We start from the raw sequence: 16,487 nt of genomic DNA on the forward strand, positions 1-16,487 counted from the left end.
AGAGACCTCTGGAGAAACTGAGAATTCTCAGCCACTACATTGTACACACAATGCCCCCCCCTCACCCCCCCCCCCCAAAGCAAAACTGGAAACCCAAGGACAGAGCAATTATGATGTCATTCCCACAGCAATCAGCTGGGATTCTACAAATGTGATGTTAAAGTAGAAAATGAGAAGTTCTTACTTCATGTTACGTCATCACACCTGTCGGTTGTGATCTGAGTCTCCATTGGACCTTCTTCATGGTACATGGTCCTTCTTCAGCATTTGACTGATTTTGATTTTGACATTAAAGCACTTTTCAGGAAATGTTTGCCAGTTACTTTGAAGTCCTTTTCCCTTCTAACCTGTTCTTCAAAAACAGCTTTGACTTTTAAGAGGTAATATGCCAGGTGTACTGGTTAGCCCGGTACTACCAGACACAAGGAACCTTCTGTCAGAGGGAATGTTGTATTGGCACAGAACCAGCTGGGCACAGTATCATAGCTTGCCTGGCAGAGGTCCAACAGAGAGGCTGAGAGTGGCAGGGGTGGTGCCTTGGGTTGCCCAAGCAACTCTGTTTGAGTGAGGATCTTAACTGGCTGAGGAAACATTCCTCCTTCAGTGGCCTTGGTGAAGCCTTTTGATCACTATTTCCTTAAGAATTTAAGAGCAGGATCAGAAAAGGACTCCTATTTTGTTAACTTCCTACCTCTTGCCATATGCAGCGTGTTCTGTTGGTGGAAAGTTCAGATTTCACTGTTGAGTTCCCTCTTTTACCTACTACCAAACACAGATTATTTTGTATAAATTGAGGTGGGAGATGGACTTTTGTGATGCTAAAAGCTAGTGTGGATTCTGAGATGCCTGCGACCAGGTAACAATGCCAGGACAAACTAGATGCTCACTGGGTATATGTAGGGATGAATATTAATGCAATTGATTATGTTGCAAATAGGATATTCAAAATTATATTTATATTTAGTTATAGTCATATGTCCTATAACTAGGATATTTCTATCCTAGTTACACTTAATGAATTAGGGTCTGTTCTGTATTGCTAATAATACCATTAAGCAAATCCATATTGAATGCTTTCTGTGTGTACAGCACTAGACTAGGCCCTGGGGATATAATTAGTAAGCTGTAGTCTGCATAGAAGGAGTTCATGGTCCGGTTGGTAAGTTGACAAAGATAAGTGCAGTAGAATGCAATGCACTTTAAAAGGTCCTTAGAAACACAGGTGGTGGTGACTAACTGCTAGGATGGGAAGGGCAGTCAAGGCAGGCTTTATAGAGGAGGTAATGTTTAAACTAAGTCTTTGGGACCACAGAAAAGCTCTAAGCAGGGAAGTATGTTCCAGCCTTAGGAAATGATATGTGTGGCTAGCTCCGGTGGCGCAGCAGTTTAGCACCGCCTGCAGCCTGGGGCGTGATCCTGGAGACCCGGGATCAAATCCCACATCGGGCTCCCTGCATGGAGCCTGCTTCTCCCTCTGCCTGTGTCTCTGCCTCTCTCTCTCTCTCTCTCTCTCTCTGAATAAATAAATAAAATCTTAAAAAAAAAAAAAGGAAATGACGTGTGAATGCATAGAGGCGTATGAAAGTGTGGTCCATTCGGAGAATTCTATGGGAATGGTGTATAAGAACTGGTAGCGACACGCATGAACAGTTCTAGTGTGCCAGTCACATACTTAACATGCACAAATACTTAACATGTGTACATAGTAAGTCATGTCAACCTCATAAGACACTATAAGAAAGCTATTATTGTTATTCCCATTTTAAAGATGAGGTAACCAAGGCAGAGGGATGTTAAGAGACTTACCTATGATCTTATAGCCATTAAAATTCACAGCTAGCATTTTAGCCAGTGCCCTAATTGGGTGTCAGCAACCTTGAGCCCACGGGCCAGATCCAGCCCATGGCCTGGTTTTGTACAGCTTACAAGCTAAAAATGGTTTTTGCATTTTTAATTAGTTTTTTAAAAAAAGTAAAAGAATATTTTGTGACATGTGAGACATGTATGAAATTCCAATTTAAAAAAAAAATTCAAATTTCAGTATCCATAAGATTTTATTGAAGCACAGCTACACTCTTTGGTTTAGTATCGTGATGGCTGCTTTCACACGATAGCTGGCAGAGTTAAATATTTGCAAGAGACTGTATGACCTACAAAGCCTAAAATACTTACTGTCTGGCTCTTTACAGAAAGTTTGCTGACCCTTGCTCTAAAACAATTCACTAGATTGCCTCATAGTATATTTTGTTTTCTAAAATAACACAGAGTGCGTGTTAATAGCAATAGTTGGGTTTATGTACTGCTCATCTTTTTAAAAAGCTATTTTCATATTTGTTATCTCATGTGTCCTTACACCAACCCTGAAATAAAAGGAGGGTTAAGTTTGGTGCTTTCTATCTTACAGCTAGGAAACTTAATTGTGGGAAGATTAGGATGGGCTATGGCGGTAAAGTTAGACTCGTTTGCCTGTACAGTGTCTTGTAATGTCCCATACTCTGTTGGGAAGTTTGCCCTCCACCTCTGTCCTAGATACACAGTTGCTCAGATCTTGGGCCCAAGGCCACTCCATAAATGAGACAGTTGAGATAGATTGAAAGAGCAAGGTACCACACACTCTTTCCTTAACCTTCAGCACCTCCGCAACAGCGTCTGAAATTCTCTGTCTTGGCAAGGTTCAACTTATTCTGAGCACACTGCCAGTGAAGTGCTCTGAGAGGCTTGTATTTGATTTCAGATAAGTAAGCACTTACCGTCAAAGGAGACAGGGAGCATTTCTCATTTTCATTTCCATAAAGGATGCCATTGCATTGTTTAGCTCTGTGGAAAGTCTTTGACTTAATAGTAAATTTTGAATCCTTATTTTTGGGTTTTCACTGGTCTATTATTCTGCCTTTGGAACATGAGATTTCTACTTTTTTTTTTTTTTTGCTATTCCTGATCTCTTCCAAGCTTAGGAATGCTGCTTCTTAATAAGTAAATAAAGGAGCTTTCCTGGTTACCTTGGCACTACCACCAAGCTAGTCAGGGAGAGTGAAGTCTAACTCTTATATTTGGTATGTTTGTGTTATCTGTTGCTTTTTAGTATTCATCACACTCTCCTACCTTTAGGATTTATCAGTCTGAGGATTGAATTATAGGCCGTGTTTCTTATATTGTTGAGCCTAAAGCTTTCAGGAAAAAGCATTATTCAGATTTCTAAAGTCTTACCCACCAGCATCTTCTCTTTCAGTCCCAATCGTGAATTCATAGTATTAGCAAAATTTATTATACCCAGATTTGGTCTGTTAAGGCCCATCAGACACAAGATGGTGCCTTAAGAGAGGTCAACTATGTTTCCACTGGTAGCCAGCATTTTCTTAGCTATTGACAGTGCTGAGGTCAGAGTAATGTAGAAAAACATTTCTCTGTCTCAGGGGTCAGATGCCTCAGGGTTGCTGAAATGCCTAAAGTGATGGAAAACACAAGTGTATACATTTGTCAAAGCTCAGTAAATGTGTACTGAAGATCTGTACATTTCACTATACGTGAATTTTACCTCAACAGAAAAATAGTACACTAAACAAATATTGAACTCTTGCTAATGATACATGTGTGATGTGTTTGGGGAAACTATTATAAATGTCTGAAATGAGATGAAGGAGTGAAGGGATGGACATATGATAAAGTAAGTTTAGCATAGTGTTAGTGGTGAACAAACTACAGGTCATGTTAAGGTAGGTGGGTATTCACTATGAAATACTTTCAACTTTTCTATGTTTAAACATTTTCATAATTAAATATTTTGGGGAAATGCCTAAAAAGAATAGGCAGGTAATATAACTTAATAAAGCAGGCTAAGTATAGAATAGTAGAGGATGGTGGGGCATGGGGCATCAGGTGCTCATGCTCTGCCTAGAGAAGGCACCTGCCACTCAACCCTGATTAACTGCTACTTTACATTGCCAGATATTCTAATTTTTAAAAAATCTTGAATGTGGATTTTTTTTTTAATTTTTATTTATTTATTTATGATAGTCACAGAGAGAGAGACAGAGACAGAGGCAGAGGGAGAAGCAGGCTCCATGCACCGGGAGCCCGATGTGGGACTCGATCCCGGGTCTCCAGGATCACGCCCTGGACCAAAGGCAGGCGCTAAACCGCTGCGCCACCCAGGGATCCCCGTGGATTTTTTTAAATGTGAAAAATGCTTATTTTTAAAATGCCACATAGGCCAAACAATGCTTTTGATTTACAACATTTTTCTATCCCAAAGATTTTAATTTTAGAGGAAAAATTGGAGGTGTCATCTTGAGTTGTACAGTCACCATTTTTATCAGCAACATGTGACTTTGAAGAGATCTCAGCAGTAGCGGAGACCTTCTGCTGTAACCTCAATTCCCCTGTTCTGTGGGCTCCTGTACAATAATGCTTTGCCAGGCCATGCTGCCGTATTCATGACACTGACCCAACCAGGGCTTTGCTGTGGGGCTGGGAACAGCTGTGAGATTGGGCTGGTTGGCATCGATTTCCCTGGGCTCACTTTAGGATTATTTAATAGGGAAAGGGCAGCGAGCAGTACACGCTATCTTGCTGCTCAGATGTAGTTCCTGGATATAAGTCACTTAGGCTTTAGCAGAAATTAGCACTAGATGGGAATCAGCAACAGAAAAGACTTCTAAGACTTCCTTATATTCCCTGTAATGCTGCGTGGTGTTGCAGTCTACCCAGTGTCCTGAGCTCTTTACTATCGCTTTGTTACCCTTCTTCACCGTGGCATTCTAATCAGCCGTGCTGTCCCTCCTACCTCAGGGATGTTTCTCAAAGCCATCCCCTCTTCCATGGCTCTACTGCCAGTACCTTCTTTCAAAACCTCATCCTTTCGAGCCTTGATTATAATTTTCTCAGTTATGTTTCTGTTGTGAATTTTTCCTGCCAGAAGTTCAGTCTTTACATTCCTACTACATTTACCATTCTTAAGATACAGTTGTGATGATATTACTCCCTGTTTTAAAAAAAAACTCATTACTGGGGCACCTGCGGGGGTTCAGTGGTTGGGCATCTGCCTTTGGCTCAGGGTGTGATCCTAGGGTCCTGGGATCGAGTACCACATCGGGCTCCCTGCGAGGAGCCTGCTTCTCCCTCTGCCTGTGTCTCTGCCTCTCTCATGAATGAATAAATAAAATTTTTATTTTATTTATTGATTGTGCATCAGGTTTATCGCAATAAATAAAATTTTTAAAAAGAAAAAAACTCAGTACTTCCCTGTTGCCTTCAGGATAAAGGTTCAACTCTATCATGAGATACAGGGACTTTCTTTGCTGCCAACTTATCCTACCAGCTTTTCTTCCTTCTATTTCCCATTAACCTGTCGAGTAAAATTCAAATTCTTCAGTATGGCAAATGAAGCCCTGTTCAGATTTTCATGTTTACCCCCATCCGCATCTAAGTACAAACATCCCAACTTCTCACCATTCCAAAAGACTTTCTTTTTTTTCCTTTTCCCTGGACCTTTGAATTACTGTTCCCTTTGCTTCTGATGCTTTTCATCCCTGCTTTTTTACTTTATTTCATTTTATGTTATGTTATTTTGTTTTATTTTATTTTCATCCCTGCTTTTTAAATTGGCTAACTCCTCCTTTGTAACTCAGGTGAATAATAATATCAGTATTATTATTGTGAAGTGTTCCCCGTAATCCCCAAAGTTAGTGACTTCTTACTCTTTATTATGATACTTAAGACATATCACTCATTTTGTATCAGAGTATGATTTCTGTTGCATGTATCATTTACATACATCTTTCTGCCACTAAAGGGTAAAGTCTCATTCATTTCCAATTCCGGCATCTCCCCTAAGGACTATGTCTGGCAGAGTGTAGGCCTCAGTAAGTTTGTTACATGACTAAATGGAAAGTCACTTTACAGTCAAGGAACATATTACTAAGATAAATTCTTAACCTGTTCTTTGGTAATATGAGTCAGTGTCAGATCCGGAACTTACATCTGAGTTCTCAGGTTTTCTGCCTGTACTAACAATAGACGAGAGATGGACCCCTCTGTAGCCAGTGACTCTGTTATGGCCAAACCCAGTATGCAGCCCCTGAACTTCTTTGCCAGCTGTAGGAGTAATTCTTCCACTCCTGGCTCAGTCTTCCCTTTCCTCTAATCCTTTTAATTTACTTCCTTCCCATGGTAGTAGAACCTGACTATGGTCTGTTGGCATCTAAGAGAACTTATGTAGTTTATGCTATATTTATGTTTAAATATACACTTTTTACCCTTTCTCACTCACTCTTAGAGATGAAGGTGGTGGTGGTGGAAGCAGTAGTAATAATATTAATAATATTAATACTAAGAGCAGCTTAGTGGCATTTAACTCTATGCTGGACACTAAGTATTTTTATGTACATTAGCTCATTTGTAACCACATGAAGTAGATACCATAATTGGTACGATAATTTTATAGATGAGGAAACTGGAGCCTACAGAGGTAACTTGTTTTAAGAACACAAAATTTAGTAGACCTGGGATTTGAGCCTAGGAAGTCTTATTCCATAGTCTGTACTCTTAACCAGTACAGTGTTCTGAGTGGGGTTGCTTTCTCTAGTACTTTCTACCACAGAGGACCGTACATGTGGGGAGAAATGCCAAAAAGTGATATGAACTATCCTGTGACTAGCTTTGCCCGTATAAAACTCTTGATGAAAATGTGCTGGGGAAAAAAAAAAAAAAGAAAATGTGCTGGGAAGAGTCACCTCTTCTTTTAATATCTCACTTCAGGGGTAAAATTTGCTGTGCTGATTTATACTTTCCGAGAATTCTGTCTTCCAGCAATTTCTTTGTGGCTTTTACTCCTTACCCTACTCAGATCCAGAATTGTCTTCCTTCTTTTCGCAAGGCTTACTTGACAGCTGTGGATCATTGCCCATGCCATAGCTTTCAGGCCATACTCTTGTGGCTTATGAAACACTTGTTTATGGGCACAGAGTGATCTGGAGTTAAATAGAAAAATCCCTCTCCCTGGGACAGCAATTTACTCTACCTGCCAAGTTGGCAGCAGAATAGACCTTTGGGGGGCTGTGGTTAAGACAGGTAGCCAAGATATGAGGGAGGTTTCTAATCCAGACTCATGCTAATAAACAGAGTGGTGACCAGCATGCTTTAATGGAATCTTTATGCTTTGCATTCAGGCCAGTCAGGAGTGACCAACTCAGATCAATTGGCTACATTCCTCATATGAAATTATTGGAGAGTTAGACTAGTATCAGTTTACCCGATATATGCTGAAGCAAAGTTATTTTTAGGAAGATAGTATCAGGTATTAAAAATGTTCCATGAGCCAAATGGTATCTGGAGACTGGCCCATGAACTCTATTTTGGATACCTCCAAGTTGGTCGGTAGAAAACATTTAGGTGGTTCTGCAACTGAATATGTGACCTTAAATAAGTCACTTAACTTTCCTGAGACTAGTTTCTCCATCTATAACATGAAAAGGCCTAGTGTTTTATTGCTCTAGCTACCATGTTCTTCCCTTCTTTTACATCTTTGTTTTAATAGGCTTTTCCCAAGAACCTATTTGATCAAATCTGTTCAGACGGATCATCCCCTTACTTGGTGTGCCTCAGGTCTTATATGCAGAGTTTGTAAGAAAATAACTTCAATAAGGGCTTTCTTATTTATGTACAAGTGTCTGAGTGACTCAGCTATGTATACGCTCTTTTGATCTGAGAGAAACTCACGCTTGGGATTTTTACGATAATTATGAGGCCTCATTTATTGTTTCTCAACAATAAATTGATATTTATTTAAAATCTCAAAATCAGGATTACCAATGAGTAATGAGACAGAGATTTGCACACAGTGGAACTATAAAAGTTCTGTTTGGAGAATAACCATGGGCTATAAAAAGGATGGGCCCTTTCTTCTTTCTTCTCAACTTTCTAAAAATGTGCTTTGATCTAACAAGAGATACATCAGATGAGTATAGCCTTATATGGTACGAAAGTTGCCGAAGTAATACCTGTAAGACAACTTAATGGGCTTTTCTTCATTTAAGTGGATAAATGCATGGGGAATGAAGAAGGTTGAAGGAAACAGTTGAATAAGAGCTTGGGGCATTTAGAAAAGGCCTTAGTAGAACCAGAATGAACATGTTTTTGATATCTAAATATTGTCAACTGTTAGGCGATATGATACTTGGCCTTAACTGAAGGAAGTTGTTTTCTGGTCCCAAATTGTAAATGTTTACAGTCTTGCAGGTGATATGCCAGTTTACTGAGGACAAAATCTTAGTGTGACACTCCATGGAAAATTCTTTACTTCTACTGTTTCTTTTGGCTATCGCTCTCAAAAGGCTACAACAGATCAGTGTCCAGAGCCTGTCTGACCACTGAGTACATAATCAGATATAGTTCTCACCATCTGGGAGCCAAACTGTCTTTGCCAGTGGGGTTGTGAGTCTTTCACACAGGGCTGACAGTTGCTGGAGTCACCTGTCATGTTGGAGCAGAATGCTATTATGATTCTCACTTGAGTAGTAGTTATACTATATCATGATTGGAATAGAGACGGGTACTTGGAAGGAGTGACTCAGGCACTGGATCAGTCAATCTTAACTACTAATATGTTAAAGCCTTCTCGTAGTGATGATCTGCTGATGGTTGAGATTTCCAAATTTACTGACTCCTTTATCACCTTTAATTTGCTGGTATAAATTCTAGTTCTGTGCTAAGGCTACCTCGTTGGAGCAAGGGGACTTTGAGCTTTGAAATGTTGGGTTTCACAGCAAATTCCTCAGTCAGCACTGCCACCCAGTTTCAGTTTTAGTCCTCAGCCAGAGTACTTCCATCAAAATATCTAGTGTAAGAACCATGGGCAGGTCTTTCAAGGCATTTGCTATTTAAGGCTAACAATTGGGGGTAAAAACCTTCTAAAACTTTCTGTTAAATATAGTTGTCTTTTAAATAGTAGTATAATTAATATTTTGACCATGTTTCATTCAGCAAAGAAGGGATGAATCACTGTGATTTTCATTAATACCAAGAGATAAGGATGTAGCAGACCCTTCTGGTTCTGATATCCTGTTCTCTGCCAGTTGTTTCTTTTTTGTTTGTTTGTTTGTTTGTTTGTTTTTTCCAGTTGTGTTTTCTATGGCTTCAGTAACAAATTACCACAAACATGGTGGCTTAAAACAATAGAGATTTATTATTGCGTAAGCTAAAATGTATTATCTGGAGGCTAGATGCCTGAAACCGTCTATTGATTGGTTGATCTATCAACCAGTTGATCTATCAACCGGTGTTGATAAAGTCACACTCCTTCTGTAGGCCATAGGGGAATATTTGTTCTTTGCCTCTTCCAGCTTCAGGTGACTGTCAACATTCCTTGACTTGTGGCTTTATCACCTCAATCTCTGCCTCTTTGGTCACATTGCCTCCTCCACTTCGGTCTGGTTCAAATCTCCCCTTGCCTATCACTCTTTCTCTCTCGCTTTTTAAAGATTGATTGATTGATTGATTGATTGATTTGAGAGAGAGAGAGGGAGATAACATGAACTGGGGAAGGGGGAGAGGGAAAGAGAGAATCCTTAAGCAGACCCCGTGCTGAGCATGGAGCCCAACATGGGGCTTGATCCCATGACCCTGAGATTGCGACCTGAGCTGAAACCAAGAGTCAGATGCCTAACAGACTATGCCGCTCAGGTGCCCCTTATCTATCTCTTTTAAGGACACTTGTCATTGGAGTTAGGGCCTACTTTGATAATTCAGAATGATCTTGTCATCTCAACATCCTTAATTATATCTGCAGAGACCCTTCTTGTAGGTAAGGAACATTCACAGGTTTCAGTGACTAGGACATGGACATATCTTTTGGAGGGGCCACCATTCAACACACTACACTGTTGAAATGGAGATGCATGGCCAATACAAAATGGATGGGAGGCAGCAATATACAACATCCTTGACCTGGCCTTAGTCCATACATGGATGTGCTGTATGATTTTGTTGGAATCACCTTGGGGAGCCTAGAGCAACGTCTTTGGGTGATTCTAGATATCTGAGAATCAACTGAATGTATAGAAAATGTAACTTTCTATGCATTTAGGCATTTATTCTTCCATTTAACAAACATCTATTGAGGGCCTATTATGTACCAAGTGCTGTTTTGGTGTTTGGAATAGATCAGTGAACAAGTAGCCTTTGTGGAATTTATATTCTAGCTTTGCTAGGAATGACTTAAGATGTTCATATAGGTAATTCAGGAATGTGTAAGGTTTGTGTGAAAGAAATTATGCTCTTTGCTGTTATCTCCAAACATTGAGAGTTTTCAGCATAAAGTTGAAATTATATAATTTGGAGGATTATATAAATTTTGAATTATATACCCTGTATGTAAATTATTAATATTATTGAATTATATAAATTTTGGGAGGCTAAAGGACAAAATTGTGAAATGTATGGAATGGGGATATGTTACAAACATCATCACCTCCCAACACCTTTTTTAGCATGATTTGTTGAAATCAAGGCAAGTGTGAGCTGAAAAATCCAAACACATAGGTGGTATGCTGCATAAAGCCCAGCTTCTAAGTGCGTCATCTGCCCTGGCATCTGCGGCTGGGTTTTGTGGGGAAGAGAGTTGTTCTGGGGCAAAGGCAGGTAGTTTTAGCAGTATTCTGACACACGAGAGCAAGGTCAGCTCTTGGAGCCAGCGGCACTTGGTGGTGGTGACAGTTGCAGGCTATTTTGGGAATGGAGGAGGCTTTGTTTTGTAAGGCTTTCTCTGCACTCCCAGATTTAACCCTGGCACTGAGCAACCATCAGCCACTTTTGTCTTTGATATAGAGGGAGGAATATTAGGTACAGTAGAGAGATCATAGTGCTCTTTTATCATTTTATTGGTAAAATCAAGTCTTTTTCCTTGGAGATAGCTTATCATTACCAGCAAAATGTAACATGCTGATTTTAGGAAGCTTTACATTATTATCTGGCAATTTTTCTAACATCTCTCTGGACTGATAATTAAATATTTCTTTTTGTTAAGAAGCTTAGGAGAACTTGTTATTTTAGTAATGTTCTGTGTGTCCTCAGGAATGAAAAATAGAAGGAAATGAATGAATGTAAGCCACAGCAAAAGGAATTGGGTTAAATGCAAAGGATATTCCCATTGATGTCATGAGTAACGTCAGAAACTTCTTTAGCATCCTTTGCCTATTCAAGGAAAGGAAAGACCCATCTAGCTGGAAGGTTCGTCATAGCTCTATGTAGAGATATCGTGTTGGAGTCCATGTCCCTGGACAAGGTTTTATAGATAGATGAATCTGCTCGTCTACCAGGCTTCGTTCGTGAATGAGTCAGCAGCACAGCTGCAGATGGAGTGAGCAGAAGGGCATCTAAATTTAGTCATTATTCACTTGAGAAGGTTTTCAGTGACTATTTGTCTCTTCTTCGTGGCCTTAGTCATATTCCTTCTTCTGGAGACAGAAACAAAAAGAGAATGGTCACTCCAAGATATTCATGAGCACGAGTGTCCTACAGCTGTGTTGATTGTCTCCGAGGATGATTCCCTTTCAGCTAAACATTGTACATGCTATTTTATTCACTTAGCTCCTGAATTTAGGAACCTGCAGGATCCTGAACACTAAAGAGGGAATTTTTTGGAGTCAGACTTAATAAACAAGCTCTAAAATCTTGATAGTTCAAAGACATATTTTAATCAAACTGCCTTCCTCCTTTAAGATACTGGAGGTGGGGGAGGGCAGTGATGGGTGAAGAGTTAGTACAATTGGTGCTCTTTCCTGGAGAAGTTGCTATTTGTTAAACTGGTGGCTTAAAAACAACAACGTCAGGGTTTAGCTCCTTTGATCCTCACAAAATCCTATGAGGTAGGTGGTATTCTCATGCTATAGATGAGTACACTGATACTCCGGTTACATACTTCACTCCAGGTTAGATGTATTGGCAGAGCTGGTATGCGGCCGGGTCTGTTTGACATTAAAGCTGATGTTTTTGACAAGATGGCGTCCTTCGTTTTGTGGAGGGTATGGGGAATAACCCCGTAACTGTTGACCTACTTTATTTTCTCTGAGATGATTTGTTGGAGATTGATGATCTGCTAAAGTAAATGGCAGATTGGGCCAGCTTTTTGATGTCGTTGTCTTCTCAAACATCCTCACAATGTCTAAAAATACTAAAAATACTGTATCAAGAATTTGAGATACATAGACGAAAATATCACAAAACTCAAAAGGAAGAGAACTGAAGTGGTGATAGAGTGAAGGAGATTAAGAAGAGGAAGGGAGAGAAGTGAGTAAGAGAGACAGAAAGAGAAGTTTTCCCCTGTTTGATACCTGGACTCACTGGGCTTATTTTAGATCCTCTGGGATTTGGCTGCTGTCATCTTCAAAGGACAAAGAATGATCTTGAAAACCTTGGCTTCCAAAAGTCTGCCTGCTGATGGCGTGGCCATTGGAGCTAAGTTTTTAGACTGTTGAGCCAAAGAAATTTTGCAACCAAGCAGGAAGCAGTTTACCCAGCTGTCTGACGCAGGTTGAGATGGCACATTTGATCTTTGTGATACAGGAGTTTATTATAACATGGGCCAAGCATTTTCTTCTCCTTAGACTTCAGTACCTTTTTTAAAAGTATTCCCTTCCATCTTTTCACGTAAAAGTCTTTATTAACAGTTTTTAAGCAAGGTACTCTGCACTGAATTGGCAAACCTTATCCTATGGGGACTGCAGACTGGCAGACACGCAATATGTGTGAAATATAGTGATAATAATAGTTATGAAATATTTTTTAAAGATTTTATTTATTTATTCATGAGAGACACACAGAGAGAGGCAGGACGTAGACAGAGGGAGAAGCAGGCTCCCTGCAGGGAGCCCGATGCAGGACTCATCCCAGGACCCCGGGGTCACACCCAGAGCCAAAGGCAGATGCTCAACCCCTAAGCCACTTGGGTGCCCCTAATTATGAAATATTTTACATGGTATAGAAGTAAAGAGTAAGAAATGCTCGTAGAAGTTGATAAACCTAAGAGAACATGGTAGAAGAAATGTAATTTTTGGAGCTACTTGTTGAAAAAGAAGGCATTATGAATTTTGGCTATAAGAGTCATTTGGCTTCCAAAGGTCAGGTTAGAGGAATATATTATATTGCATCAAATCAAATCTAGGCTGATATAGTAGCTAATCTCAGTAATTGTAAAAAGAGCATCAAATGGCTTGGGGATAAATGAGCAAAGACGCTTTTTGGTAACTAGGGTTACCTAATTAAGTTTTCATCCAAATTGAATCAGTTGTTGTTCATCCATGCCCCTGCTTCTAGGCAGGATTGATATGAGGTTTATCTCTGGAGGAAGTTCCTGTAAGTCTCTGAGTAAGATATGTACTACTTAAGTCATATATATATATATAAAATAAACTGCAAGTGTGTGGTATGGAAGGATACAGTGAGGACTAGTACCCTTCAGTGCTACCACCTTGATTCATACTAAGGCACCAGTAGTTGTACCCATAATACCTTTTGTATCCTTAGTGCAAATGTCAACACAGTGAAAAGGGCAAATAATGTTTTTAAATTATTATTATTATTTTTTAAGATTTTATTTATTCATGAGAGACGTAGAGAGAGAGAGGCAGAGACACAGGCAGAGGGAGAAGCAGGCTCCCTGCAGGGAGGACCATGCAGAACTCAATCCTGCGACCCAGGGGTCAGGCCCTGAGCCAGAGGCAGACGCTCAACCACTGACACACCCAGGCATCCCTAATGTTTTGATATTATTATAGAAAATCATTTTGATCTGATAATAGCTTTTGAGCTAAAGTTTTAACTCCCACCACACTCCCACACTGCCCAAGGAGGGGACTTAAAGACAAGGTTTTTTTTGTTTTTTTGTTTTTTTAAAGGAGTTTCATTTGTTTCTGGGTCCTGAATTATCCCAACTGTTTTAGAACCATCAAAACCTTGATAATGACAACCTTTATTAATGTGGGCATTTTGCCTCCTTTTTATAGATAAGTTAAGACCGTGTTTTGGTCTGCAAATATCATTGCTATATGTGACTTTGTTTTAGGCTTATGGTAGCCTTAAAGTTTCTATCAAGGAGCTCGTCTGCTTTCTCCTAATTGTTGGTCTGAGATGGGCAGCTAATGATTCCTAGCCATCCATAACTATAAATATACTTTGCCATATTGTTTGGAGTCATTAAAAAAATATGTGAGAAGAAAGTACATTTCTTCAGTTTGAAGTGATCATCTCATCCTTTCTCACCAAAGTAGGGATTGTTTGGCAATCCCAGAATCTTAATCTATAGCTTCCCACTAAGAAAATTGCATTTGATTTTGTGTGACTGTTTTCTTTTGAACTTCATAAGCAGATTAGTGGTTTCTAGTATGTCCTCTTTGATAGTATGATGATGAAACAGCTCACCCATTTATAGTGCTTTAGAAATCAAGCTTTCACAATTCATCCTAGTAGTGCTATAAATAAAATAAGTATTATTATACTTATTTCACAGCTGAAATTTTTTAAGAAGACATTTATTTATTAGAGAGCACGTGTGTGTGGCTGAGTGAGTGGCGGGGAGCGGGGGGAGAATCTCCAGCTGAGCACAGAGCCTGACATGAGGTTCAGTTCCATAACCCTGAAATCATGACATGAGCCAAAACCAAGAGCTGGACACTCAACTGAGTCACCCAGGTGCCCCCGCAGCTGAGATATTGAGGCATGCAGACATTTCAGGGGTTTGTATAAAATCACAAAGCTCAGAAGTCATGCTCTGGACACTTTTACCAGTATGCAAGAAATAGAAATTAATACATCATTACAACTGCTGTATTGTCAGTGCCCAGAGTAGTATCTGGCACACATAGTAGAACTCAGTTAAGTACTTGTTGAGTGAATGAATGGACTTTTCTTTTCAGGCCTGTATTGATGAAAATTTGGACATGGTGAAGTTTCTGGTGGAGAACAAAGCCAATGTAAACCAACAAGACAACGAGGGCTGGACACCCCTTCATGCAGCAGCTTCCTGTGGCTATCTCAACATAGCAGAGTGAGTCTCTGTATGGGTTTGGATTATTTGTAGGAGTAGCCTTCATTTCTCTTTTGCTCTTAAAAATTTGAATTCATAAATAGTTATAATTTCTATTATTAATTATAAAAACAGGAGGTTGAATCATTTGTAAGGAATAATTGATACTGTGTTTTCATATACCTGCTAAATCCACAATTTATTTATTTATTTTTTAAAGCTTTATTTATTTTAGAGAGAATGAAAGACAGTGCAAGTCAGGTGAGGGATAGAGGGAAAGAATCTTCAAGCAGACTTCCTGCTGAGCATGGAGCCCAACATGGGGCTCGATCTCATGACCTATGAGATCATGACCTGAGTTGAAACCAAGAGTTGGCCACTTAACCAAGTGAGCCCTCAGGTACCCCAAATCCACAGTTTTTTAGTTGAAATTTTTGTTCTGTCTTCAGGTAATTCATATTTGTTGAGATCTTTAGAGGTGGCTTCTGTTGCACTCTCTGGGTCACTTTCTTTTTTTTTTTTTTTTTTCTGGGTCACTTTCTGAGCAGCTATAACAATATGTGGGCAGGTCTAGAGATTTTTTTCTGGGCTTCTTTGTAAACTTATTTTATTATTTAAGAAAAAAAAAATCAGTGCTCATGAAAGTGGAGAATGTCAGGCATACTGATTACAATACCTATATAATTAATAGCAGAAGAATGAGCCTAAACATGGAACAAAGGAAGAGTAGGGATTGGCATGTGTTCTCTACATTAGTTGAATGGGTATTTTTATTAAGACACATAAGTAGCACCTGACCTCTGTGACAACTAGTTGCCCCTGCCTTGAGCAGAAGAATCCAGGCCACCTAATGTCTGGGTTATAAGAGGTACTAAATAAATGTTGAATGAAGGAATTAGGGTTATTTTTATTTTTATATTACTTATTTATTATTATTATTTTATTTTAATGTTTTTAAAAGATTTTATTTATTTATTCATGAGAGACACAGAGGCAGAGAAACAGGCAGAGGGAGAAGCAGGCTCCTCACGGGGAACCTGATGTGGGACTTGATCCTAGGACCCTGGGATCACGCCCTGAGCTGAAGGCAGATGCTCAAGCACTGAGCCACCCAGGCGTCCCTTATTTATTTTTTTAAATTAGTTAATTAATTAATTTAAAGAGTTCAGTTATTTTAAGAGAGAGCACACGTGCAAGCAGGAGGAGGGACAGAGGCAGAGGGAGAGAGAAAATCTCAAGCAGACTCCATGCTGAGCTTTTTAAGTAATCTTTACATCAATGTAGGGTTCAAACTCACAACCCAGGGATCAAGAGTCACATGCTTCACCGAATGAGCTAGCCAGGCACCCCTGAAGGTTGGTTTGGGTTTTTTTAAGATTTATTTATTTGAGAGAGAGAGAGTGTGTGTGTGTGTGCATGCACGTGTGTGTGAGTTGGAGGAGGGACAGAGGGGAGAGAATCTCAAGCAGAC

The 16,487-nt window shown here is 39.6% G+C and overlaps 1 protein-coding gene across 15 annotated transcripts in view; it reads left to right on the plus strand.

Moving 5' to 3' along the window:
• The window catches only part of PPP1R12B (protein phosphatase 1 regulatory subunit 12B), a 205,943-nt gene that overhangs the window by 32,348 nt on the left and 157,108 nt on the right, over positions 1-16,487 (plus strand). For all 15 annotated transcript variants that reach the window (XM_077902521.1, XM_077902522.1, XM_077902517.1 and 12 more), the window contains exon 2: positions 14,907-15,037. In XM_077902521.1, the coding sequence (XP_077758647.1) occupies positions 14,907-15,037 (131 nt within the window). The remainder of the gene's footprint in view (positions 1-14,906; positions 15,038-16,487) is intronic.

This window comes from Canis aureus, chromosome 6 (assembly GCF_053574225.1).
Source record: "Canis aureus isolate CA01 chromosome 6, VMU_Caureus_v.1.0, whole genome shotgun sequence".
Lineage (NCBI taxonomy): Eukaryota > Metazoa > Chordata > Mammalia > Carnivora > Canidae > Canis > Canis aureus.